The 27493-nt window shown below is 34.1% G+C and overlaps 1 protein-coding gene across 1 annotated transcript in view; it reads right to left on the bottom strand.

Moving 5' to 3' along the window:
- Window positions 1-6815: 6815 nt before the first annotated feature.
- Window positions 6816-27493, bottom strand: part of LOC127840428 (uncharacterized) — a 74589-nt gene continuing 53911 nt past the window's right edge. The window contains exons 5-10 of the mRNA XM_052368845.1: window positions 17332-17488; window positions 16625-16694; window positions 15996-16137; window positions 14089-14271; window positions 10481-10628; window positions 6816-7805 (exon numbers count right to left, since the gene is read on the bottom strand). Of these exons, the coding sequence (XP_052224805.1) occupies window positions 7558-7805; window positions 10481-10628; window positions 14089-14271; window positions 15996-16137; window positions 16625-16694; window positions 17332-17488 (948 nt within the window). The 3' untranslated portion in view covers window positions 6816-7557. The remainder of the gene's footprint in view (window positions 7806-10480; window positions 10629-14088; window positions 14272-15995; window positions 16138-16624; window positions 16695-17331; window positions 17489-27493) is intronic.

Here is a 27493-nt window from a genome sequence, read left to right as displayed (position 1 = left end):
CGTTATGTTGATTTTTTTTATATAACAAACTAGGTACTATGTTATTACGAGAGAAGAATATACAGATTTAAGGTTGTCGCATAATTGATGTATTTTATGTATATACCTTGTTCGCTATAATGCAAACCCTGGGGCTACGTCTGTGTTGCTGGGGACCTATTAATTTGTTGACAGCAGGTACACGCTTTCCGCTGGCTATAGTCCGTTTTAATTATAGGTCATTACAGAGATTACGAGATTACATAATAAATGTATGTTTGTTGTCGTGCATATGCATTTACAAGATGGTAAATAAATCTAGTATATGCAAGTTCAACGAGGTAGTCTGAATTATCAAGTTGAAATGTTTATGTAACGATGCATGTATATAAGCAATACGTTTCGGACACTAAAACAACAATGATTTAACACATAGGAGAAACTCTCAAGGTTTATTTTCAGAACTCAACCACAGGTGGGGTGGGGTCCTATCAGGATGGACAGAGACGTAGATAACAGAGACTGGAGACTCACCCAATTTATATAATAAAGCGTGCCGAGTTCTCACCCGTTACGGGATTTCGCGAGACTTGAAGAAAAATATAGACGACGCCATTTTGTTTGCGAAGCGGGTAAAAGCTACAAACTAAAGAGCGAATTTAGAGCGAGTTCTTTGTTGACATTGACTGAATATGTTATTTTTAAATTGCTGGATAATGTTTTCACCAGACCAGTTCAGTAAACAAGGAACATCATTGGAGGTTACGGTAAGAATCGTTACGAACATTACTGCATTTTTACGCTATTCTCGGTAAACACACGTTTTGCTCCAATTGCAGTAAACTTGTGACTCATTTATTTAAGAAAATATGACCTACATATTATTAAATTTGATTTTTGCATTAAAGTACTGATTCGGTTTAATGAATTCACACCTTTTTATAGTGATATTCTGTTAGATAATAAAATTACACCAGATTTTATTTACCCCATTTTGCCGATGCATTTGATTTTCTATTTAAACTCCTCATAGCTTTAGCGAATAAAACTTCGAATATAAACTACGGATCACATCATATATGGTTTCATTTTAAAGTGCTGATTGAGTTCTATGTTTGTCCATATTTTCAGTGTGATATTCCATTAAATAATAAAGTTGTGCAAGTTTTAATTTTACCCTATTTTTCACATACTTGCTTTCAGCCATTTTGGTTTTCCATAAAAAACATGCATATTTCCAGTGACCAAAGCTAAAAAAGGGTGCAATGCATCATATCATAACTTATATTTTTTCAAAGTGCTAATTGTAATTTATTAAGTCACATATTTTCATTGTGATGTGCCTTTGAATAAGAAATTGACACCAAATTAAATTTTCCCCATTTTGTCGGTGCATGCGATAAGCCAAAATTTATTTTAATCCAAACTCTTCATAGTTTTAACGACTAAAACTGACAACGTGTTCTATGGATCATATCATCAATGGTATCATTTTAAAGTGCAGACTGAGTTTTAAGGCTGCCCTTATTTTCATTTTGATATTCCTTTCAATAATGAAATTATCCAAGTTTTAATTTGTCCTGTTTTTCAGGTATTTGCATTTAGTCGTTTTGATTTTCCGCAAAAAACCTTGCATATTTTGCGTGACCAAAGCTAAAAAAAGGGTGCATTGCATCATATCATAACTTATATTTTTTAAAGTGCTAATTGTAATTTATTAAGTCACATATTTTCATTGTGATATGCCTTTGAATAATAAATTGACACCAAATTAAATTTTCCCCATTTTGTTGGTGCATGCGATAAGCCAAAAATTATTTTAATCCAAACTCTTCATAGTTTTAACGACTAAAACTGACAACGTGTTCTATGGATCATATCATCAATGGTATCATTTTAAAGTGCAGACTGAGTTTTAAGGCTGCCCTTATTTTCATTTTGATATTCCTTTTAATAATGAAATTATCCAAGTTTTAATTTGTCCTGTTTTTCAGGTATTTGCATTCAGTCGTTTTGATTTTCCAAAAAAAACTTGCATATTTTGAGTGACCAAAGCTAAAAAAGGGTCCATTGCAATATATCATAACTTATAATTTTAAAGAGTGCTAATTGTAAATTATATAGTCCCACATTTTCAGTGTGATATTCTTTTGCATAAGAAAATTACAACATATTTTATTTACCCCACTTTGCAGGTGACTTCTGTAAGCCAAAAATTGTTTCAATCCAAACATTTCATAGTTACAGCGACTAAAACGTCAAATATAAACTATGGATCGCATCAAATATGGTATCTTTTTCTGGCATGCCAATTGAGTTTTATGTCTGCCCGAATTTTCATTTTGACAGTCCGTTAAATAATGAAATTCTGCAAGTGGTAATTTATCCTGTTTTTCAGGTATTTGCATACAGCCGTTTCGATTTTCCGCAAAAAAACTTTATATTTTGAGTGACCAAAGCTAAAAAAGGGTGCATTGCTTCATATAATAACTGATATTTTTCTACAGTGCTGATTGAACTTTATTTAGCTCCTCAGTTTCATAGTGATATTTCTTTGCTTAAGAAAGTTACACCATATTTTATACACCCCATTTTGCAGGTGAATGTTTTAATCCATAAAAAGTTTCCATTCAACTCCTTCATAGTTGTAATCACTTAAACTAAAAACATATACTATGGCCTGTAACATAAACTTAATTATTTTACAGTGCAGATTTAGTTTTTTGGCTGCCCATATTTTCATTGTGATATTCCTTTAAATAATGGAATTGTGCAATTTTTAATTGACCCAGTTTTTCAGACATTTTCATTCAGCCTTTTTGATTTTCTGCAACAAAGCTTAAAGACTGTGTTAAAATTGCTTTTTATTTTAAAATAATTATATCCCAATATGATTGAAATTATACAAAAATGAATAAAAAATAAATTTGTTACAAAGAAATGGACTCATGCTGGCAATTCCGGGAGAATGATTATGGGAAAATTTTGAATTCAAGCATTTTGATGACAGTTTACAAAGTTTATGGCTAGTATTGAATAGAATTAATGCTCAATTTCAACCTGTGGATGTTAATTACAATAAAGTAATTTAAGTATAATATGAATATGGTTAAATACATCATTATTATTGATTTCAAAAACAATAAAACTTAGCATATCTCTGTAATTAAAATTATCTGGATTAAATTTAAGTGCACACAATTAGGGAGTCCTTTATTCCTTTCTTAACTCTCCCTAATATCCATAAAAACCTCCCAGGCAGATGTCAAATTGACCCCAGTTACTAATGTTGTGTATTATTCCCTACATAACTGCCAATTTATGTCACATAGTTTATGGCTTTATGGGTGTTGAAATGACTCTTATCAGGGGATATATCACAAGTTGAGTAGGCACCAGCTCAGTATGGTTTCATATTAACCCTCCCCAATTAAATCTCACTGTGTATTATAAATATAATTTGTTATTCCGCTTTATTCTCATTCGCAATCATACTTTGTGTAAAGCAGAGTAAGTTGTTGAAAGAAAATTATTAAAAAGAATTGTTGGGTTATTCTTTGGAGTTAAAATTGTTGAAGAAAGTGCTTTATTAGAAAAAAGTGCTTCAGTGTTATAAGTTAAGGAAGGATTTAATTCATTGATCATTTGATATAGAGTTTAATTTATAAGGAAGGATTTAATTAATCAGAGACGTAGATAACTACCTACGTCTCTGAATTAATTGGTCTATTAATATATAGTTTAATTAATAAATATAGTTATAATACAATCATTTAATACTTAATATAAGAGCTAGATTATTTAATTTGAAAAAAGGTGATCAGTGAATATTATATCCAAGAATTGTATTGTAAACCGGTGCTTGTTCATTAATATATATCTGTGGAAGGAAATGTAATGTGTATAAGCTCATTTTCTATTACAATTTTGTCTATTACCAGGTATTTTGTGGTGTAATTGTGTGGGTTCAGAGTCTGACTGGATATCTACACCTCTGGTGGATTATAAAAAAGAAGGGTTCGTCCACAGAAAAGGAGTAAGTTCATATTTAGTTTAGAAGCTTTTAACAATATATGCTGCCATATACCCTATAAAGAGTTTCTTGACCAGATTAATGGGATAATCTGCCATCAGAGCAAATGAGTTGACATTATTGATATGCTGAGCAAAAGCGAATCGATACATGTTCGGTTGCGGGTTTAACGCATTTATGCCTAGTGGACTCTCCCAGCCCTCTAAATTGGATCAATTTATTTCCAAACTTAGGGATGTCTAGTATATTTAGTTCTATATTTTTCTAGACGCTAGGAATAAATTGGTTAACTACTTGGTACAAAAATTTGACCTTGTAAATATTAGGTAGACTTAGTACTCTTACCAAACCAATAAAAGAGTCTGCAAAAAAGGTTATTAAAGTATCTCATTGAGTGTTTACTAAGAAATAAAAAAACATGATTTATTGGAGGAACTGTTCAATTACGAACGTTCACCTATTTTGCCTAACAAACATAACTAGCCAATTAACCCTTTCCCACTCAGAAGCATAGTGAAAATGGCTATGTACAAACAACATAAAACCAGAACAGCCTGCGAGTAACTCGCAGTCTGTTCAGGTTTTATGCTGTTTGCTTTGCACCAGTATCTTAGGGTTATTAATGAAGCCTTTCAAACTTGATTATATTAAAGATAGATAGTTATATTCATGGTTTTTACTTTATTTCAATATTAAAACAATATTTAGTTGAACAAATGTTTTCATGCACATTGTTTTTAGTTTGTATTTCAATATTACATCTTTACAAAAGGCACACAATGGCAGAAGTCATACATCAATGTATTTTGAAATTATTTATTTATTTTTCTCATTTTTATTTATAACACAAAATATACAACAACATATTATGTAATCGTTTCGCGTTGCAACGCTTTATAATTTTCAGGTTTTTAAACCTTCAAAATATGCATATAATGGATATTTTAGAGCATGGTAAATGTTCAGTTATACTGTTTCCTCACAAATATCATAACTACAATGACAATTTGCGTTTCCAAAACAATATCAAGTTGACTTCAAATAGAGCAAGTCGACCAAACACATGCCAGTTGACTAACGTGTGAGTTGACCGGCATCCTTTTTAAGTTATTTTATTGCACTCGCACACTTTTCCTTAAGTGCTGCACGAAAACTGTTGCCTGATTTTTCACTTTGATAAAGTGTATTTCTTTGAAGTTTTGCCATAGCAAACCCCTCACAGTCACAAATATTTGAGAAATATCCTCAAGTAGGCCACTCAATAAATAATCATCTTCATATATCGTTTCATTTGCCTTACAAAGTTCCTCGATGTAATGTTTTACCATAAAGTCTTCCATTAATGTTATCTACGTCTCTGGGATGGATTTGGACGAATTTCGTCATGTCTTGAAACGTTGTTAGTTACTTAGAGAATTACATGGACTTAGAAATATTGCATTAACAACTAGTTTAAAGAAGTATATGGACTTAGAAACGTTATGTTAACAATTGAATAAAGAGCCAAGAAAATTCCATAGAATTTATTTATATATGCGTCGCTACTACGGCACAAGGTATCTGCAATTTAACAATTGTACAACTTAACATTCAAATCATAAACACTTCAATGCGTTTATTCTTCTTGTTGTCTTAAAAAAATATATTTTACATTCTGAAATAAGGTAGAGGTCATCACAAGGCTCATACCTCTTTGTTCGTTTAAACATACCAGTGGTATGAGTGTGAATTTCGAAGTTAATAAGGTCTTCCTGAGCCTGATGCATGGATCTAGAGTGCGTCAAAGTACTCTTACTAGACTCAGTTAAGTTTTACTACTTTTGAACTAAGCTACAATTATGTAGAGGTAAAAAAATGCAAGGCTCACATCTCTTTCAAATTTATTTCAAAATACACTTGCTTTTCTGCAATTACGTTTCCATTTTTTCAATTAGCTGTATAGTTTAAAGAATATGAATGTATTAATAAAACAAAATGTTAGATAGTGATTCAATACTTATTAATGCAGTCATAAATGTTACACATGAAAAAAATACCTGTAGTGTACGAAAATGTGAAAAGATACACACATTTTTTTCTTTTTGTTCATTAGTTTTCATCAGTTACAATATATGATCTGTTCTTGAGGTTTTCAAAATACATCAACCACCTGAATGCAAAAGAGCTCCGAGTAGCATTTCACTGAACATATAACCTTTTTGCACTAAAATAAATTTAATTTGACTAAGTGCTTTTGGACAAATTTCAATTTTCCTTTTCTATTTGATTTCCAAGAACTAAGATATTTGAATACATGATGGGCATGGATGTTGCGATACAAAATAAAATGTATACAAAAAACGTTTTGTGAACAAATATCAATTAGAGCTGTTTCGATTTCACCACTCGAAATGCAGAGATAATTTTTTTGTTTGGCTTGTTTCTCGTTTTTCAACAAAATTTAACTTGACTAAGTGCTTTTGGACAAATTTCAATTTTCCCTTTTATTTGATTTCCTTGAACTAAGATATTTTAATACATGATGGGCATGGATGTTGCGATACAATATATACAAAAAGTCGTTTTGTAAAAAAAATGTCAGTTAGAGCTGTTTATGTAGCTAGACATGGATAACGAAATAAGGACCTTTTGAAATCAGGCCCTTTATCAACTGAGATAGCTAGTCCGTTTGTCCCATTTAATAACATTTGTTAAGCTCTGTTGAGCTTCGTATGCAGTCGACAGGAAATATTGGTTCCCGTTTAAGAGGTTTATCCAACCTGCACTTTAATTTTAATTAACTTTTTAATAACATTACAACAGCTACAATTTTCGTTTAATTCTCTTTTCAACAACATAACAACAGCAACAACTAACAAACAGAAACCAATATAACAAGTTTCCTAATAAAGCATCCGTGTTTTCTTAGAGGCAAGTGTGTTTAACATTTATTGACCGAAATATGTCTTAGAAAAAAGTCTGCTCATTTATATAATTAACAATACATATAAAATGCCTACAATGCCATTTCTTTAAACTACCCGGTAATGAAATACCCAACAATGAAGCACAAGTCAGTTCTTTTAGATAGTGAAATATCCACTGCTAAAACATAAACCATGTGATCAGATATTAAAACTATCATAGCTTAAGAACAAAACAGTTTTCTCAGCAACAGATATAGTCATAACTAAAGCATACAAATATTGTGTGAGTGACAAATTGACCGTTTGTTCGGTTTTTGAAGCATGTATAGATAAAAAATAACAAAGTTAGTTAAGATCCGTTAAACTATGCAAGAAATATCTAAAATTAAGAGTTTTAGTGCACTCATTCAAGGGAACGAGTAGACTCCTAATGTGTTTCTAAAGGAAATCCTTTTTTCTATTCAAGAAATATTCACATCACAATTGAAGCATGAGTCAACTCATTTCGCTTCTACCGTAGATACTTTCTCAACTACGAAGCAGTGTCTGCATATAAAACTGAAATATTCACAGCCACAGCACAATTAGTCACCCCCATATATAGCAACTGATACTTTCGCGGCCCATGAATCACCGTATTTATTCCGAGTTGCACTTGTACGCGCGAATAATGTCCCTGATAGGTGCCCGGCATACGGGACACTTGGCACCGCGATCCATCAGGTGTCGCCCGCACGGGAAGCAAACACACATGTGACCGCATTGGTACAGCACAGAGTCGCTGTGGTTGTCGAGGCAGATCAGACAGTGTGTGTCATTCACAGGGCGGGACAGGGCTGCTGTTGCCGTGGGTAGTATTCCTTCAGTTCCGGCACTTCCTATGGCACCTCCTATTAAAAGTACAGATCATTCATCAAAACGTTTGATAATAATTAACTACCAATAAGGTTTAATTTATTTAAGAATACATAAGAGGACGGCCTTGAGGGCCCAAGGAACGTCCATAACCATTTTATAAAGCAGCCCAGATATCATTAGAGCAAAATGACCTTAGCAAGTTTTGTATGATTGGTGGGGGGGGGGATATGACTTTGAGAGTGTTATAAATATTGCAATCAAGATTTATAAGAAAAACTGTCCAGCCTTACAAACAGGCAAATTTTGAAGCAAGACATTATTTGAAACAAACCATAGTACCACCATAAGATGTTACATGCAACTTAATACCAAACCTATGGGCCTAGCTTTTCACGATTGATTTATCTATAAGGAAAACAAGTTACCAAATAACATTGACCCCAGAGTCGAGATTTGAGCGGACCTGGTAAATGACCATCATACAATGTTGTATGTCAAATATTACACCTCCAGGAATTGTCCTTTTAGAGAAGAATGTTTTTTTTATATATAAGTTTATGTTAATTATGTGATTTCTGGTGGGAATCCACAGGCAGGATTAGAACAAAATAATTAGAAGACAACAAGACAATATAACACCCATTACTACACCCGTGGTATTTGTAGTTTTAGAGAAGAGTTTTGAAGTTTTAATTTTATTAATATCATGTTTTACCTCTAGTGACCTATGTATACCTGAAGGATTTGAACAACTTTAAAAGAGGGTCACCCAATGATCATCCCTGTCAAGTGTTGGTTAACTCTGTCTAAGGAGATTAAGTTGTTAAAATAAAAAAACTCTAACACAGGCAAATGCTTACAAACAAGAATTATTCTTAAAGCTTCCTGTAAGCACTTAGGTAAGCTTAAACGTTTAGAAAATCATCCTTCAAATATGTAGGAACCCCTCATGTCATGTCTTAAGCAGGGTATTAAGTGCATTTAAAGACAAAGAAATCCATTATCCACACAAACTGTTTCACAGGTTCCAAATTTGAAAATGTTTTATATTGAAATGGAAATAATGAAGGGGACAAAATTGTATTGTATTCGGTTCCGGACAAAAAACACTTAAAGAAACACTTAAAGGGGCCTTTTCACAGATTTTGGCATGTTTTGAAGTTTGTCATTAAATGCTTTATATTGATACATGTAAACATCGGATATAAAAAGCTCCAGTAAAAATCAAGAATAAAATTTAAAAAAAAGGAAAACAAGTAGACCGCATCAGGGCTCAAACCAGTGACCCCCGGATTCCTGGAGTAAAAACCAATTAAACCGCTCGGCCATCCTGCCAAGTATGTATGAATGACGTATTTTATACTTTATATAAGAAATATTCGTAGTTTCACAAGATTAAACGACAACAACAGAACTCTCAAAATTATTCAATCGTTTTGCGTTGCAACGCTTAATAATTTTCAGGTTTTTAAATCGTCAAAACAAGCATATAATGGCTATATTAGACCATGTTAAATGTTCAGTATTACTGTTTCCTCACAAATATCATTACTTAAACGAAAATTTGCGAATCTGAAACGACTTTTTTCAATTTTGTCAATTTACTAAGAACGTGAAAAGATCCATTTAAATTCCGATCAATTTAATAAAAAATATTAATTAGAGCTTTGTCACAAAAACCCCTGCACCACAGCATGGCAGCCATGGAAATGATCAAGGGCACAAACTGGTCACTAAAGAATAAGAGCTTAACTGCACGTGAAAATAGTGTCTTGCACTTATACACAATACTGTGATGACATATTTTAAGTTCCAGTTGTGGAAAGGGTGTGCTCCACTAATATGTAAACCAACTGTGTGTCTCCATTACATCACTGTCCAATTTTGTTTGCAGAGTCATACTTAATTAAATCCTAGCAACATTCACTAGAAAAGAATCAACACAACCAACTGTTCGGAAATATCATTACTATAATTTGTTATGTCACTTTTATAGTGAACATTGTCAAAATGCAATTATCCATTTCAAGTCTCAATTGATTAGCCACGCACTTTACAAAAAGTATTCAAAACGTTGTTTTTCCAACATTTTATGAATGGTTCTGAGCCACATTGCATTTGGAAAAAATTGAGTTGTTTTCACTTAAAATGGGAAATTAGTGTTGCTTACGATTGCTAACAAATACTTAACAATTAGGAAGAAAATTGTTTTCAATATTAATCTGCATAAGCAACTGTTCTGAAATATCATTATCATAAGATCTTATGTCACATTTATAGTCAACATTGCCAAAATGCAATTATCCATTTAAAAGTCACAATTGGTTAGCCATGCACTTCGCAAAAAGCATTCAAAAGGTTTTTTTCAATATTTTTATAATGGGTCCGGGGCACATTGCATGTGGAAAATAATTGAGTTGTTTTCAATTAAACTGGGAAAGTTGTGTTGCTTTTGATTGCTAACAAATACTTAACAACTGAGATGAAGATTGTTGTCGATTATGGTTAAACTTATACAGCTGGAGAGGGAGATGAATTAGAGATTGACATTTATTTAATTTTTGTTGTTGAAATCACTTTAGGATTTGTGGCAGTCATGTGGAAAAATAGTACTCTATTTGAGATCGGAAAAGGGGCCATATTCTGGCCCAAAATATGACCAAAAAAACACAATCTGTATGAAGAAACATATTTCACTACACACCTGATGCAGCTGCGATGCCAGCAGCAACTTCCTGTCGGATTGACCTCTGGATGTCCATCTGAAGATCAAAGCTGTTCTTCATCATGTTCTTCATCTCTAGGAGTTGGGCCTTCAGAGCCGATATCTCTCTACTTAGGTGCAGGTTGGTCTGTAAGAGTAATTGATTAAATATCTATTCAAAACATGCTGTGTAACACAACAGTTGCCTACTTTAATCATGCAAAACCATCACCACAATTTTTTTGTATCAGTTATGTGCCAAATAAGAAAAGGTGATTTAGTTTATACTGTAAAGCTGGTAGGTAAATGGTTCTAATCTTTACATAAGCAAAAAAGAACACAACCCTCACCTTAAACAAACAAGAGGGCCTGAAAGGCCCAAAGTCGCTCACCTGAGATAACAAGAAATTATTGGGACAAATCTTCAGACCAAGTTTCATGAAGATTGGAAAATAAATGTGGCATCAACAGTGTTAACAAGGTTTAACTATAGCCATATAAGGAAAAATGCCCCACCCCCTTGCAGCCATGTTTTTTAACCAACCGGAATCATTTTTGAACTTGTCCAAGATATTATTGGGATGGATCTTCTGACCAAGTTTCATGAAAATCGGACGGTAAATGTGGCCTCTAGAGTGTTAACAAGATGTTACTATAGCCACATTAGGAAAAATGCCCCGCCCCTTGGCAGCGATGTTTTTCAAGCAAACATAACCATTTTCGAACTTATCCAAGATAACATTGAGACCAATCTTCTGACCAAATTTCATGAAGATTGGACAATAAATGTGGCCTCTAGATTGTTAACAAGGTTTTACTAAACCCATATATAGCCATATAAGGAAAAATGCCCCGCCCCTGATGGCCAAGTTTTTTAAGCAACCAAAACCATTTTTTAACTCATCCAAGATATCATTGGGACAAATCTTCTAACCAAGTTTCATGAAGATCGGAAAATAAATGTGACCACCAGAGTGTTAACAAGGATTAATATAGCCATATTAGGAAAATTACCCCGCCCCCGTGGCGGCCATGTTTTTCAACCAACCGGCATAATTTCTAAACTTGTCCAAGATATTATTGAGATGAATCTTCATAACAAGTTTCATGAAGATCGGACGGTAAATGTGGCCTCTAGAGTGTTTTACTAGAGTCATATAAGGAATAATGCCCCGCCCCTTGGCAGCCATGTTTTTCAAGCAAACGTAACCATTTTCAAACTTATCCAAGATATAAATAAGACCAATCTTCTGACAAAATTTCATGAAGATTGGACAATAAATTTAACCTCTAGAGCGTTGACAATGTTTTACTAAAGCCATATATAGCCTGATAAGGAAAATTGCCCCGCCCCCTGGTTGCCATGGTTTTTAAAGAATCCAAAACCATTTTCGAACTCGTCTAAGAAGATATCATACGGACAAATCTTCTGACCATGTTTAATGCAGATCCGAAACTAAATGTGGCCTCTAGATTGTTAATAAGGTTTTACTTTAGCCATATGTTTTTTAAACAACGGGCATCATTTTTGTACTCGTCCACGATATTATTGGGATGAATCTTCTGACCAAGTTTCGTGAAGATTGGAAATAAATAAGGCCCCTAGAGTGTTAACAAGATTTAACTTTACATGTACATGTAGCCATATAAGGAAAAATGCCCCTCACCTTGGCAGCCATGTTTTTCAAGCAAATATTACCATTTTCGAACTCATCCAAGATATCATTGGGACAAATCTTCTATACATGTTCCATGAAGATCGGAAAATAAATGTGTCCTCTAGAGTGTTAACAAGGTTTCACAATAGCCATATTAGGAAAAATGCCCTGCCTCCTGGCGGCCATGTTTTTATACCAACCGGCATCATTTTTCAACTCATCCAAAATATTATTAGAATTAATCTTATAACCAAGTTTCATGAAGATCGGACAATAAATGTGGCCTCAAGAGTGTTAACAAGATTTTACTATAGCCATATAAAGCCATATAAGGAAAAATGCCCCGCACCTTGGCTTCCATTTTTTTTTCAAGTAAACTTAACCATTTTCAAACTCATCCAAGATATTATCGAAACCAACCTTTAGATCAGAAAAGTCCCCTACCGGCTCCACCATTGTCAGAAATTTCACCATTTTCAGAATATTTTTTTTTTCATTGCAACCACAATTTTTGACATAGGAACAAAATGAAATGACGTGCATAATGTCCATATTGGCATCTATCCATGTACCAAGTTTCATGAAAAAATATTAGGAACTTTTAAAGTTATCGCAGGATCCAGAAAAAAACCACCTTTTTCAGCACTATTTCTAGTCTATTTGTTGCCATAGCAACCACAATTTTTGACGTAAGAACAAAATGAAATAACGTGCATAATGTCCATATTGCGGTCTATCCATGTTGCAAGTTTTGTGAAAAAATATTAAGAAGTTTTAAAGTTATCCGCAGGATCCAGAAAAAACACCATTATCAGCACTATTTCTAGTCTATTTGTTGCCAAAGCAACCACAATTTTTGACGTAGGAACAAAATGAAATGACGGACATAATGTCCATATTGCCGTCTATCCATGTTGCTCGTTTCATGAAAAAATATAAAGAACTTTTAAAGTTATCGCAGGATCCAGAAAAAACACCATAATAAGCACTATTTCTAGTATATTTGTTGCCATAGCAACCACAATTTTTGACGTAGGAACAAAATGAAATGACGTGCATAATGTCCACATTGCCATCTATCAATGTTCTAAGTTTCGTGAAAAATATTAAGAACTTTAAAAGTTATCGCAGGATCCAGAAAAGTGTGACGGACAGAGACAAAACCATAAGTCTCCTCCGGTGAAACTCGTAGGGGACTAACAAGGCAAATATTGACGCCGCAAGACAGACGCCAGAAACCGGACAAAAGGCGATCACAAAAGCTCACCATGAGCATGTTGTGCTCAGGTGAGCTCATAAAAAATAATAGGGAAAACTTTCATGCAATATTACTAATTGGGGTACTTGATTTCCACGTGAAAGTTTTGTTTTAGGGTAAAATTGCATGAATTTCAATCTTTTTTTCTGAGAAGATGTAGCCTTTATTCAGCTACTGTTTACAAATCTGCAACCTTGATACACAATATGATTGAAATATTGGACAGGAGTAAAGAAGCCATAAATAAACAGCAATCGTCTTGTTTGTTTAGCAGTTTACATTTGCTAAACAATAACCTGTGTGTAAGGCACAGTCTATGCAGCTAACAGTTACTTGTGTGTACGGCACAGTCTATGCAGGTAACAGTTACCCGTGTGTAAGGCACAGTCCATGCAGCAAATAGCTAACCGTGTGTAAGGAACAGTCTTTCATAACTATCCAGGTAACAGTTACCAGTGAGTAGGGCACAGCCCATCCTAAATATGCAGCTAACAGTTACCTGTATGTAAGGCACAGTATATCAATAATATGCACATAAGTGCTACTTGTGTGTAAGACATAGCCATTCCTTAATATGCAGCTAGCAGTTACCTGTATGTAAGGCGCATTATATCATTAATATGAACCTAAATAGAAGAAGTATTATTTGTGCGTATGACACAGTCATTCCTCAATATGCAGCCAACAGTTACCTGTGTGTAGGGCACAGCGCTGGCACTGATACTGGTGACAGAAATGTTGTCCCAGTTGTTTTCTCCTTGGTTGGGGATTCCAAGGTTGGAGAAGTCGTTGTGTTGATGTGGCTGAGTCTGTGGAATGGATCTGATGAACTGTTCCACCCTCTGTCCATCTGTCCCAGTGGCGGCAAGTTGTTGCTATAAAAATACATTCCCAATTTGTTTGTTTGCAATACGCACACATGGCATTTTTTACCTCTTTAGCAAGGGTCATACATAAGTCAATGTTTTGTGTCTTACTTTAAATAGAATTGGAATTTTAACAATCTGAATTTTCTAAATAATCCAGGTAAGTTTGCTTAGCCAGACTAAGAAAACCGTAACCATGTCATTGCCAAGTGGTTAAGCTTTTTGTGCCAAGCAAACAACTGCATCTGTCTTCAACATCGCTGTCAAGAGTGTTTACTCTGTACACCAAAGTTTATACCACCCGGTGTTATTTCATAAATCCTGGCATCAAGATGAAATACTTTTATTACTCGCTCAGCCATCCCTACCTTAAGTGCTTTTACTTTCTTTGAAAACTGACAGTTTGATCTTCCAGGCCTCTGATGTCAGATGTCTTTCTCAGAGTTCTTGGAGATATTGACAATACAACATGACGCAAACTAGTACATTTGACTCTTCAAACAGTGTATGAATACTAATAGCATTTGAATACGTGAAAAGTCATGCTTTCGCTCCATACACAGTTTTTTTTCAGACATCCTGTAAACTTTGCAGTCTTAATCATTTTTGGATGCTTCAATGATTGCAATTTTCGAGACACATGTACTAAGGTAAAAAAATATTGGGCGTAAATAACTCACACAAACAGGAACTGAGGCAAACATTAGAAGTAAATTACTCAGATACTCAGTATAAAGGCAACAATATGGAGTAAATTACTCACAAACACAGGTGCCCGGTATAAAGGCAAACATATGGAGTAAAATACTCCCAAACACAGATACCCGGCATAAAGGCAAACATATGGAGTAAAATACTCCCAAACACGGCTATTCGGTATAAAGGCAAACAAAGGAGTAAAATACTCCCAAACTCAGTACCCGGTATAAAGGCAAACATATGGAGTAAAATACTCCCAAAAACAGCTACCCAGTAAGGCAAACATATGGAGTATAATACTTCAAAACTTCTGTTAATCTTAAAGAATACTCTTTCAACCGCAATGTTCTTATAGTAATATCCAATTAACTGTGACAAATAATTCCTCACTTCTTAGTACAAAATTATTAATTTAGAACAATTAATTTATCTAATAAACAACATAGCCTGTTCATATTCAGACTCTTGAGTATTTATCTTGGGTATGCATTCTTTATTGTTAAGTCTAAGAATAAGTTGTGTATACAGGCCCTGCTGTCTAGGACAAATTAACAGTCCTGCGATTCTATAAATTGTTTCCCACTTAGCCCTTTCTGTTTAGAACAATGGTTTATTCTCCCAAAACTACTTACTCATACATCCTGTTTCCTAAAGGCAAAAGTTACTTTTTCCCAAAACATCTGACTGAAATTTCCTCATTAAAAAGCCAAATTTTTCCACTTAACACAATCATTGATTATACAGAGATTCTATTGCGATTCACTCTATAATATATATATATATATATATATATATATATATATATATATATATATATATATATATATATATATATATATATATATATATATATATATATATACAGATGCAGTTAAACAAGCACTTATAAACAATTGGAATATTTTTATTTATAATCATATTGATAATGTTTCATTTTTTCAAATTTCATCGTTTATTCTGATATTTTTCCCAATCCAAAAGACACAGGCTGTAAAATATAAAGCAAAAGCAATCCCTGTCTAGGGACGCCATACCTGCACGTGAAGCTCAAGGATATTACGGAACTCCCCCTGCAGCGTGGAGGTGACCAGTCTGCGATGAAGGAGTTCGCTCACTTCCTGTATGAGCTCCTCTTGTTGTTGCTCTTCAATTGTGTGCCAGTTCACTTCATGTACACTAAAACAATTATTTAGATTTGCGATTTTTTCTTATACAAAAGGTCAAAGTTTCAAATCATCAAACAAAAACACAAATGAGCCTAAAATGTTTGATGATGATTTTCATCTGTGTCATAGAAAATTATCATGTGTTGTTTTGAGATCCACTTCCTGTACACTGAAAACCATTGACCATTTTTCTTTTATTTTTGTACACAAGGCAAAGTTGCAAATCAGAAAAAAAAACTACTCAAATTAGCCTAAACTGTTAATTATGATTTTCACCCTCGCCATATATAACATTAAATTATCTTGTGTTTTTATTTTGGAATATCTGGTCAATGGCAATAGCATGTATTTCTTAAATTCTCACAGCTAACCTGGAGTGACTTTATTGCGGACAGCTTAGGTCCTGACTGGACTGTGCGATTGCGCAGGCTATTCTTGCGTTATGTTGGTTGCATATGACATAATAACTATTTATACATGATTCAGGTCGTACTTACACTGGTCCGGTAGGTATAGCAAGGCCAGGGGGTGGCACATTGTCATGTTGAAGCACTGATCCTAGCAGACCTGCAACGGGATGGAAATGCAGTGTTCACGTGTAAGTCCTTCCAAACCATTCAGCTTGGAAAAAAGAAAGTAATATTGGGTACCTGTAATCAGCAAAGTAAGAAAGCCTAGCTGTAAAATGTATGTTGGACTTGTCAGTCTGTGCCAATATTGAATTGCTTTAGGCATAAGCAACATTGTCATTGACACATAGATATACGGAAAACATTAGTGATGCTCTAACCTTTTTTTGCTTACAAATACTATACAATTGAGAGTAAAATTGTTGTTAACATTGTAACTTTTAAGTTTAATGTTGTTAGATCTTTATAGAATTATGAACTGAACATTTTGAATTATATTTTAAAAATTGGGAATTAAAGGCAGTTCTTCTGGAAAAAAATTAATACTTTTGATTTTTTTGTTTTATAATAGGGCAAATTTAAGCACAAAACGTACCCCCTCCCGCCAAAAACAAACAAACGCTGTAAATAACATAAAAAGGTTATTTATTTTTTTGTATGTACTTTACATATTTAAAAGTGTACTAAAGTAGTGTTAAGCTACATTTAAATTTTCTATAATAGGGGCCCGTATACTGTGTCATTCCCTATGAAACATACCTCAACTATGCAATTAAAAAGTCACATTGACAAACCTCTGGGGTCTTGCACGCGAACATCAACAGGTGCATTGGAAAATTCTCGCAAACTTGTTGACGATGATGTGGCAGAAGTAACTTGACTTGAGACACTGTCCCGACGTTCAGGCAAACTTTGAAGCGGGGCTATTAGTGGAGAGTCACCTACTGGAGTTTATAGTGATAGAGTATTGTTGTTATTAATGGAGAGTACGCTAATGGAGTCACTGATGATTGAGTGTTTTATTATTATCTGATTGCAGATCTCATGTATTATATTATATTGTGAAAATATTTACGTTTGCAGGCAGCTTTAAACTGTTTAATTATTTTGATACAAATATCCTTTTAGCAAAGTTTATAATAAAATAGTTTGTTCATAATAAAGGGAATACCAATGGTAAAGTTAAGCCAGAGGGAGCTTGAATAGCGAACTTTATTGTGAACTTATAGAACATACGTAGTTTTTTATCAATATCTGGACACATTTTCTCAGTTTGGGACACCAGGACAAACACACCAAAAGCGTGACTGTCCTGCCTAGATCAAAACATCTGCTATGTACCGGTATGGTTTATTATCTACGACCTATACCCTTGAAATTGGAGATTTTTTATCCATTCGCTTAAATTAGGTGCAAAATGTTATTTTTAATAACATTTAATAAGGTTTCCTAAAAGTTAGTTAAACTTTATTTAAATAAAAAACTGTTCAATGCAAACAAATAAGCAAAATAGGTAATACAATTTTAAAATTTGTTTTTTTCTGCTCTTTTATAACGTCACTACTTTCAACATTTGAAATCCATAAAATTAGTTTAGAGGGACTTAACTTTAAAAAACATGGATACTTTTTGCAATAGGTTATTATGACTGAATTCTTCCCTGCTCAGAAGCCAAGTGAAAATGGCTTTATGCAACTAGAATAAAACCAGAACAGCTTGCAAGTTACTCGCAGGCTTTTCAGGTTTTATGCTGTTTGCTGCTTATCAGCATGAAAGATGTGGAAATGAAAGATATCAAATGTGAATCTTGAAAGAAAAGTTTTAAATTTGATTTGACATTTTATGCGTTGTATTGGATATCTGAGTGGTAAATAACGCTATAAAATTGTAGCCCTAAACAACCCCTGGATACCACGCTTCTTTTTACCTGTGCACGGACTGGGGTACTGCTGGGGGACGTGTTGTCTCGATGGGAACCAGACTGACTGCGACTCTGAGAAACATAACGAAAGCTCCCTCGTATTATGTTTTCCAACTGCCGCCTGAATCCTGCAGCCTGTAAGACACTCTACACTCTCTGTTGCTGAGAAATGTTGCTGATCTCAATAACAACTGCATCCGGTCTGTGCTCTTCCACATTCCTCGAGTTGAGTGGAACATTTTCTTTTTCTGAGGCGTCAACAATTTCGCGTACTTCGATGTTTTTCGCCATGAATTGACCAATATTGTTTCGGCTTTCCTGACCAGTTACTGGTCTGGTGTTATTCTGAATTTGCAGTTACTCGTTCTGTCTTTCACTGTGGCAACAATTGGAAAAATTATGTTTTAATTGATATGTGTGAAAAATGATAGTATGTCAATTTAATGTCACCTATCCAATTCTTGTCTGGCTTTATTAAACATGAGTTAAAGTCATAGCCAAAAGAATTTTCTAAACAAGAGTGGATGAAGAGATGGGTGAATATATTGATTGACAGATGAACGGAAGGACAGTACCGAATTTTTTGCATAACTTTTTCGTTCCCAAAATGTTCGTACCCAAACTTTGTTTGTACCAAAATTTTTTTGGCATATTTTTTTCGTACCCCATATGTTGGTACTTTTTTTTGGTACCAACATATTTTTTTCGCACCAACATTTTTGTTCGTTCCCATTTTTTTTGCAAAATTGTTTCGTACTAAAAATTTTTGTAGCCAATTGTTTTTCCTTCGTACCCAAAATTTTCGTTCCCACATTTGTGATCGTGCCCATAATTTGTGTATGTGGGTACGAACATTTAGGGTACGACAAAAATGTGGGTACGAAAAAAAATTATGGTACGCAAATCTTGGGTACGAAAAAAAAAAATGGGAACAAATAAAAAATTGGGTACGAAAAAAAATGGTACGAAAATAAAATAGGGTACGATAAAAAATGTGGGTACGAAATTTTTTTAGGTACGAAAAATAATTGGGTACGAAAAATGTTGGGTATAAATTTGTTGTTATTAGGACAGATTGGGTACCTGTAAGTATACCGGGGTACACAAAAGTGTCATTTGAAAATCGGTGTACGGTGAAGTATACTTCAAAGTATCCGGGGTACGAGGAAGCAGTACCGGTGAGGAACTTGCCCCATTTAGCATTATTGATAGCATATGGACATACTGGTTGTAGATATAGTAATAACTCTGTAATACATTTAACGGATAATCTTACTATATGGCAGTACTTAAGTGATGGATGCATTTATATTTATTTGAACAATATTATGCATGCTTACATTTGGAATGTGTGCATACATGTTTAATCATTTGTTGGAATTTCATTTACAGTAATTAAAATATGTGGATGTTCCTGTGCATTGTGGCAAAAGTACAACACATACATGTTTCGGTCATATTGTTTATTCTTTAAGAGATTGAGTAACTAACATTATGTTTACACTTGTTTAATGTTATTTTACTTAATTAAGATGATTTTATCATGAAGTGTGTTTATGCTTTTCGACGTTTATTTTTCCGTTTGTGGACGAGTAATTAACAGCGTACTATTTTATCCGAATTCCCAAAACACTAACCGATCACTAATTCCTACGCTTTAAAATAACTAATTCCTACCCTTTAAAATGTAAGCAATATAACGATAGCCAGAAGCGAGTCGTTACGTTTCATTACGCCCTTTATTTGAAACTAATTATGATTTCTAAACGCCATTGTTTTATATATAAGTTTTCATACAATTTGTGTAATACAATGTGTTACCGATAATAAAAATTATATGCAATCATTTAACGCACCAGCGATTTAGGACATAACAAATGTACAACGCTATTATTAAAATAAATAGTCTGTCATTTAATAGCGCTTTTGTGAATGTATTAGGCCACGACTTTTTTTTTTATTGGTTTACAAAAATTATTTTGAAAATGGTCCATCGGGCGGTCGAAAAAAAAAAAAAAAAAAAAAAAACATCATTGGAAAAAAAAGTTAATGCTAATAACATCAGAACAAAGACAACATATCTTTTATAACCTTAACACAGAGACAAAAAATCAAATTATGCAATGAAACACATCTATATCTTCAAATGAAATGAGTCCTAACAGCACCTTATGTAACATCAGGCAATTTTAAACACTCCATTACATGACATGCGTTCTTCTCCCATTAAAACGAAAAACTGCGCTTCATTTCCATAATTGGATGCGCACCATTACGCAATGCGATGCCCGTTGCATAAATCTTATATAAGATAAACTACTCATACACAAATTACCCGGTATGTGTTTGCTCTTACTCGACTTATGAGATCGTACATGAAAAAAAATCGAGGTAGATCGATCCATGCGTCGTCGCGGTAGTGTTTGTCAAAGTTGTTGTTGTCATGAAAACTCGTTGATTTACAACGCAAAACGTCTTATTTGAACTGACGCGAATTAATTTAATCATATTTGTCAACTTCGCTTTTGCTTTATTTTGATAATTTAATCCAAAGTTTAATGTTAGCAAGTGTTTTTTTTTACTGGAATTGTAAACAAGGAGTCAGTTAAAGTCTTCCCAAAATGTGCAGTCTGTGTGTATTGACAGTTTGACGTCATCAAAGGAAAGCCGCTTTCTGTCGGAAGCAATAAAGCGACAAATTTCGCGCCGAAAAAATTGGCTTCCTTTGTCTAGCAATCAACATGCCGAACCAATCGTGTGTTTGTTTCTCAATTGCAATCCTCCAATTTAATAAAAGCACGTGCATAGCTCCGCCTTCGAATCTTTTGCAGAGAACGGAGGCGGAGTTTAACGGTTAATTGAGCTAGTGTTTTACACAAGTTGAGTTCCGATTTGCCGAAATTACTCGGCCCTAAGCATTAAAACGACAAATACATTTATCAATGATTTTCCGAGATATACCGATTTGTTCCGATTTCCAAACTTTCTGTACAGTTCCTATAAACTATGGCGGACGTGTTTACAAAATTCCTAAACACATATATCGTAAATAATGGCAGTGTTGTATTGGATTATTTATACTTATTATCAAATACTATCGGGTTTGTTTAATATAATTAACATGTTAAACAATATAGTTGCGTCACAGACACGGAAATAAATTTTGATGGGGTCGACATTTGACTGACGCTGATTTTCTTATTGTCTGTAATTTTTACCCGAAATAAATTTTGAGAAGTGCCCATAAAAGGACTGGTACATAATGTGTCACATTGAAAAATATCCCGATCTCTGCAATATATGTGAACCAATCGTTGTTTGTACTTACTTGATTTTATTCGCAACCGTACTCAAACCGGATCGTTTTTTTCTCATTTCGCTCATTTTGAAGTGCGGTCGGGAATAAAATATTTAAAAAAAAGACGATTTTCCGATTTTATTTTTTTTCCCATTTTCCAAAAATTAGGGTCGGCGGTTTTGTAAACCAAGAAATATAAAAGTCGTGGCCTTATTTAATCTAACGGCCGACGTATTTGCTTGAAAAGTGATACCATTGAATACAGATCATTTACATTAGTGACCGTAAGCTTGATTTCATATTTTTCAATAAATGCGTTTAATATGTAAATTTTCTTAACACAGGAAACCAATCCAATAAAGGCGCTGCATTTAGAAGACAACTTGGACATAATAAATAGATTCAGAAGTGTGTTCTTAGCATGTTCATATTAGATACTATATATTAAAAAAAAAAAAATTTAAAACGCATATACATTTTGGCGTATATTTAACATTACTGCTAAGTTTCAAATATTTGAGTCAGCTGCACATGCTTGGCAAGTGTGGAAAAACAATTTTGCGATATTGCCTGAAATGAAGGCATATTCAGACTGTTAGATTAAACACCAGGAGAAGTAGTATAAAAGGGCCACAAACTCACAAAATGTCTACTTTTCAGTTGTACACTGGTGTTTGAACAGCAGAAAACAAAAATGATTATTTTCAAAATATTTAAGTTTGTATTTAATATTTTCCGATAAAATTTGGCATACATATACTTAAGTATACAAACAATATGTATGTGTAATTTGATGGTTGTAAGTTATATAGTTATTGACTTACAGAAAAAAATGCTGTCTGCTTGAAATTCAAATTTCCCTGTAAATGCTAAGCACCGCCCACTTGAAAGGTTATGAACTTCTCTCAGCCAATAACTCAAATCAAGTTTACATGTAAATACAGATTCAACACTATACTAAATTGCTGTCTGCTCAAACACGTGTTTCTGTTTCTAAACACTCTAATGTTATCAGCAAATCGCTGGCAGATAAACCCAGCCCACTAGTTAATGTAGGTTAACATTTTACCACCGCAAAATTGAGCAAGTGAGATCTTGCTTTTAACGTTCAGTCCTTTAACGATTTGACATTTCTTTAGCTCTGTAATGCAACGCGAGTCAACTTACAATAACATTGCAATGATTTTCAAAATTTCAAAATGCGATTACTGTTTCAATTTGACTTGCCCTTTGTCAATATATTCCAGAGCCGCTAAAGGAGAGTAGTATAAGTAAAAAGTATTGTTTAATAGCTATGTTTTAAATGTACACAGTATGTTTTTTTTAATTAGTAGCATGCTAATCACAACATGAAAATCACATAAAAGGAGACAAGCAGTGCAATATGCCATATCGTAACTAGAGAGGCATTTGTAGTCAAGCTAAAATTGATTATTCATACAGGCACACACAAATGTAATATATGTATCTATAGTTACGTGTATGATGAATTATGCGTTATCTATACTATGTGATTGAATAGGAAGATTTCTTAAGAATCACAAAACATTTAGTTATTTTTCGGAAAGAAGAGGTATTTACTGTCATTTAATACAGTGAAAAATCCGGTTGTCAGAAAAAATAAAAGTCACACAACATAATTATTTTTGGCTAAACATGAGGTAGTTCGAAAATGTAGATTTATTAAAGCTAGTTGTTTGTCGTTTCAATTGATAAGCTGACAGCAAAAATATCCAAGAGAGTGGGAGAATTGATCGTCACGTTAGGTATAAAACTCTAGATTTTGCTCTTTCCGGTTTAAAGGTACTTAATGTTTGTGACTTTTAACGACTACAATCTGTTGCTCATCAAACGGTATACTAAGAGGTATACGGGATAGGTTTAAGGAGCAATGTGAAGATAAAAGTGTTGTTTTTCTTATATATTTTATTCTATAGAGGAGATTGTTTGCAGACACATGTGTTACGTTATCTTCCGTCGGAACTCATCTTAAATAGACGTATATATTTACATATTTTAATTTGTATTGCAGCTCAAAGTGCTGCAACTTACATTACCGTATTTGTTTAATTGTAAAACCATGTATTTGCGCTCGATCGCATTAAAAGTCTTATGCTAATTAAGACACCATCTAGTCCGTTCTTGGAGATAATCAGTACTTGGTATCTTTGAAGAAGTTCTTGAGAACGCGTTCATTTAGCTTTATTGGCGACGTACGATTGTTCAAATGTCTAAAAATGTTAAACCTCAGATGGGTGAACACTTATGTTAGATATTTGTCAGGTAGATCAAAGTTACGAAAATAAATCTTAATCAGCTTCTCAAGGTTAAAGTAGAATCGACGAACTATTCACAAAACGCGTTATCAATGAATGGACGACTAAATATATATATATGTTTAAAAGTATTAAGGGGTTCTCGAAAACATATGTAAGCCATGGTTTAATGCAACAGGTTTAATTTTAAGATAAATTGCCGTGCTTGTGGAAAGAATCCATCTTTAATAACATATTGAACACGCTTCTCGAGAAGCGACTCCTATCTTTACCCGTCGTTCGCAGCTCGGGCATCTTTATGACCTACCCATTACCTTATTACGAGCTCAACCATGTTTGAATATGCAAAACTTTTAAAAATGCATACGGACACTATAGCGATTTTGTTAAATTTATTGAGTTCAAAAATAGTTTATTTATTTTTTAGATTTCTCTGTGGTCCTTGCATCGGGCTTATATGGTGAATCTATATACATTAGATAGATAGACAGACAGACAGACAGACAGACAGACAGAGGGTGATAGATAGATAGATAGATAGATAGATAGATAGATAGATAGATAGATAGATAGATAGATAGATAGATACATAGATAGATAGATAGATAGATAGATAGATAGATAGATAGATAGATAGATAGATAGATAGATAGATAGATAGATAGATAGATAGATAGATAGATAGATAGATAGATAGATAGATAGATAGATAGATAGATAGATAGATAGATAGATAGATAGATAGATAGATAGATAGATATATAGATAGATAGATAGATAGATAGATAGATAGATAGATAGATAGATAGATAGATAGATAGATAGATAGATAGATAGATAGATAGATAGATAGATAGATAGATAGATAGATAGATAGATAGATAGATAGATAGATAGATAGATAGATAGATAGATAGATAGATAGATAGATAGATAGATAGATAGATAGATAGATAGATAGATAGATAGATAGATAGATAGATAGATAGATAGATAGATAGATAGATAGATAGATAGATAGATAGATAGATAGATAGATAGATAGATAGATAGATAGATAGATAGATAGATAGATAGATAGATAGATAGATAGATAGATAGATAGATAGATAGATAGATAGATAGATAGATAGATAAGCTAGATAGATAGATAGATTAGATAGATAGATAGATAGATTAGATCGCTAGATAGATAGATAGATAGATAGATAGATAGATAGATAGATAGATAGATAGATAGAAGATAGATAGATAGATAGAATAGGTAGGTAAATAGGTAGGTAGGTAGGTAGGTATGTAGGTAGGTAGGTAGGTAGGTAGGTAGGTAGGTAGGTAGGTAGGTAGGTAGGTAGGTAGGTAGGTAGGAGGTAGGTAGGTAAGGTAGGTAGGTAGATAGGTAGGTAGATAGATAGGTAGGTCGGTAGTAGGTAGGTAGATAGATAGGAGGTAGGTAGGTAGGTAGGTATGTAGGTCGGTAGGTAGGTAGGTAGTAGGTAGGGTAGGTAGGTAGGTAGGTAGGTAGGTAGGTAGGTAGGTAGGTAGGTAGGTAGGTAGGTGGGTAGGTAGATAGGTAGGTAGGTAAGTAGGTAGTAGATAGAATGAAGACAGACAGACAGACAGACAAGACAGACGAAAGCAAGACAGACAGACAGACAGACAGACAGACAGACAGACAGACAGACAGACAGACAGACAGACAGACAGACAGACAGACAGACAGACAGACAGACAGACAGACAGACAGACAGACAGACAGACAGACAGACAGACAGACAGACAGACAGACAGACAGACAGACAGACAGACAGACAGACAGACAGACAGACAGACAGACAGACAGACAGACAGACAGACAGACAGACAGACAGACAGACAGACAGACAGACAGACAGACAGACAGACAGACAGACAGACAGACAGACAGACAGACAGACAGACAGACAGACAGACAGACAGACAGACAGACAGACAGACAGACAGATAGATAGATAGATAGATAGATAGATAGATAGATAGATAGATAGATAGATAGATAGATAGATAGATAGATAGATAGATAGATAGATAGATAGATAGATAGATAGATAGATAGATAGATAGGTAGATAGGTAGGTAGATAGGTAGGTAGATAGGTAGGTAGGTAGGTAGGTAGGTAGGTAGGTAGGTAGGTAGGTAGGTAGGTAGGTAGGTAGGTAGGTAGGTAGGTAGGTAGGTAGGTAGGTAGGTAGGTAGGTAGGTAGGTAGGTAGGTAGGTAGGTAGGTAGGTAGGTAGGTAGGTAGGTAGGTAGGTAGGTAGGTAGGTAGGTAGGTAGGTAGGTAGGTAGGTAGGTAGGTAGGTAGGTAGGTAGGTAGGTAGGTAGGTAGGTAGGTAGGTAGGTAGGTAGGTAGGTAGGTAGGTAGGTAGGTAGGTAGGCAGGCAGGCAGGCAGGCAGGCAGGCAGGCAGGCAGGCAGGCAGGCAGGCAGGCAGGCAGGCAGGCAGGCAGATTTTACTATAAAATATTACTTTGAAGTTGAATCCGAGTAATATGACCATCCTCCACACATGACTGATATAAGAACTTCTTGTTGATTATGATATTAACAAATATATCAGGAAACGTTATATCACTTAGATATCAATGCGCTGGCATGATAAAATTGAATTCAAACCTGCGATTGCATACAACATGTATAATGAAGTTTGCTGTGGGCGAATTTGTCTTTACCAATTATACCTTTTAAAGAATGTTTTGTTCTTGATGACCGTCGTAATAAAATGGATTTAAACAAACTAACACAAATGGTACCTATAAATTTATGTAGTTTCCTGATAAAAATGTTGTATAATTATGTAGTAAGCGTTAAAACGCGAATGTTTTGCTGGGACTTGTAGTTCTCCCCATTCATATGCTTGTTTCACCGTTATCTCCGATTCATCTACTCATTGATATGTGAACACGCCCCTTTAATTATTGTGTGTAATAGCACTAAATACTTTCTGTTGACGCATATCTGTGAATCAGAGGTGTCAAGTTCTAACAGTATTGAATAAATTGCGACCGCGTTATAGCCATTTACCGTCTGACATTGCTTCGAACATTTGAGTGCCGAAGTACTCGCCTGTTTTTGAGGCTTTTGTAATTTTATTAATAAATTTAATCGTGCAAATACATTTATTTAACCTGCGTGTATGCTTTCTAGGAGGTCATACTAATTGCTTAAGATTCCAGTCATACAAAAATATACTTACGACCATTTTGCCATCAGTGTCGTAAACTTAAGTTCAAGTGCGATATCATGTTATTTTAAGCCTTGCATTTAGCTTAAGAATAACATACGACGAATACAAAACAGTAGCATCCTATTGCACATATATTTATATTATACATTGGAAAGAAAACATATTACCAATTATTTAAATGTATTTCATATTAGCCCAATGGCACGCATTGGCTTAGTTGTGTTACGTATACCTAATCAA

Source organism: Dreissena polymorpha, chromosome 8 (genome assembly GCF_020536995.1).
Source record: "Dreissena polymorpha isolate Duluth1 chromosome 8, UMN_Dpol_1.0, whole genome shotgun sequence".
NCBI classification, from domain to species: Eukaryota; Metazoa; Mollusca; class Bivalvia; order Myida; family Dreissenidae; genus Dreissena; species Dreissena polymorpha.
This window is presented reverse-complemented; position numbering and strand designations above follow the sequence as displayed.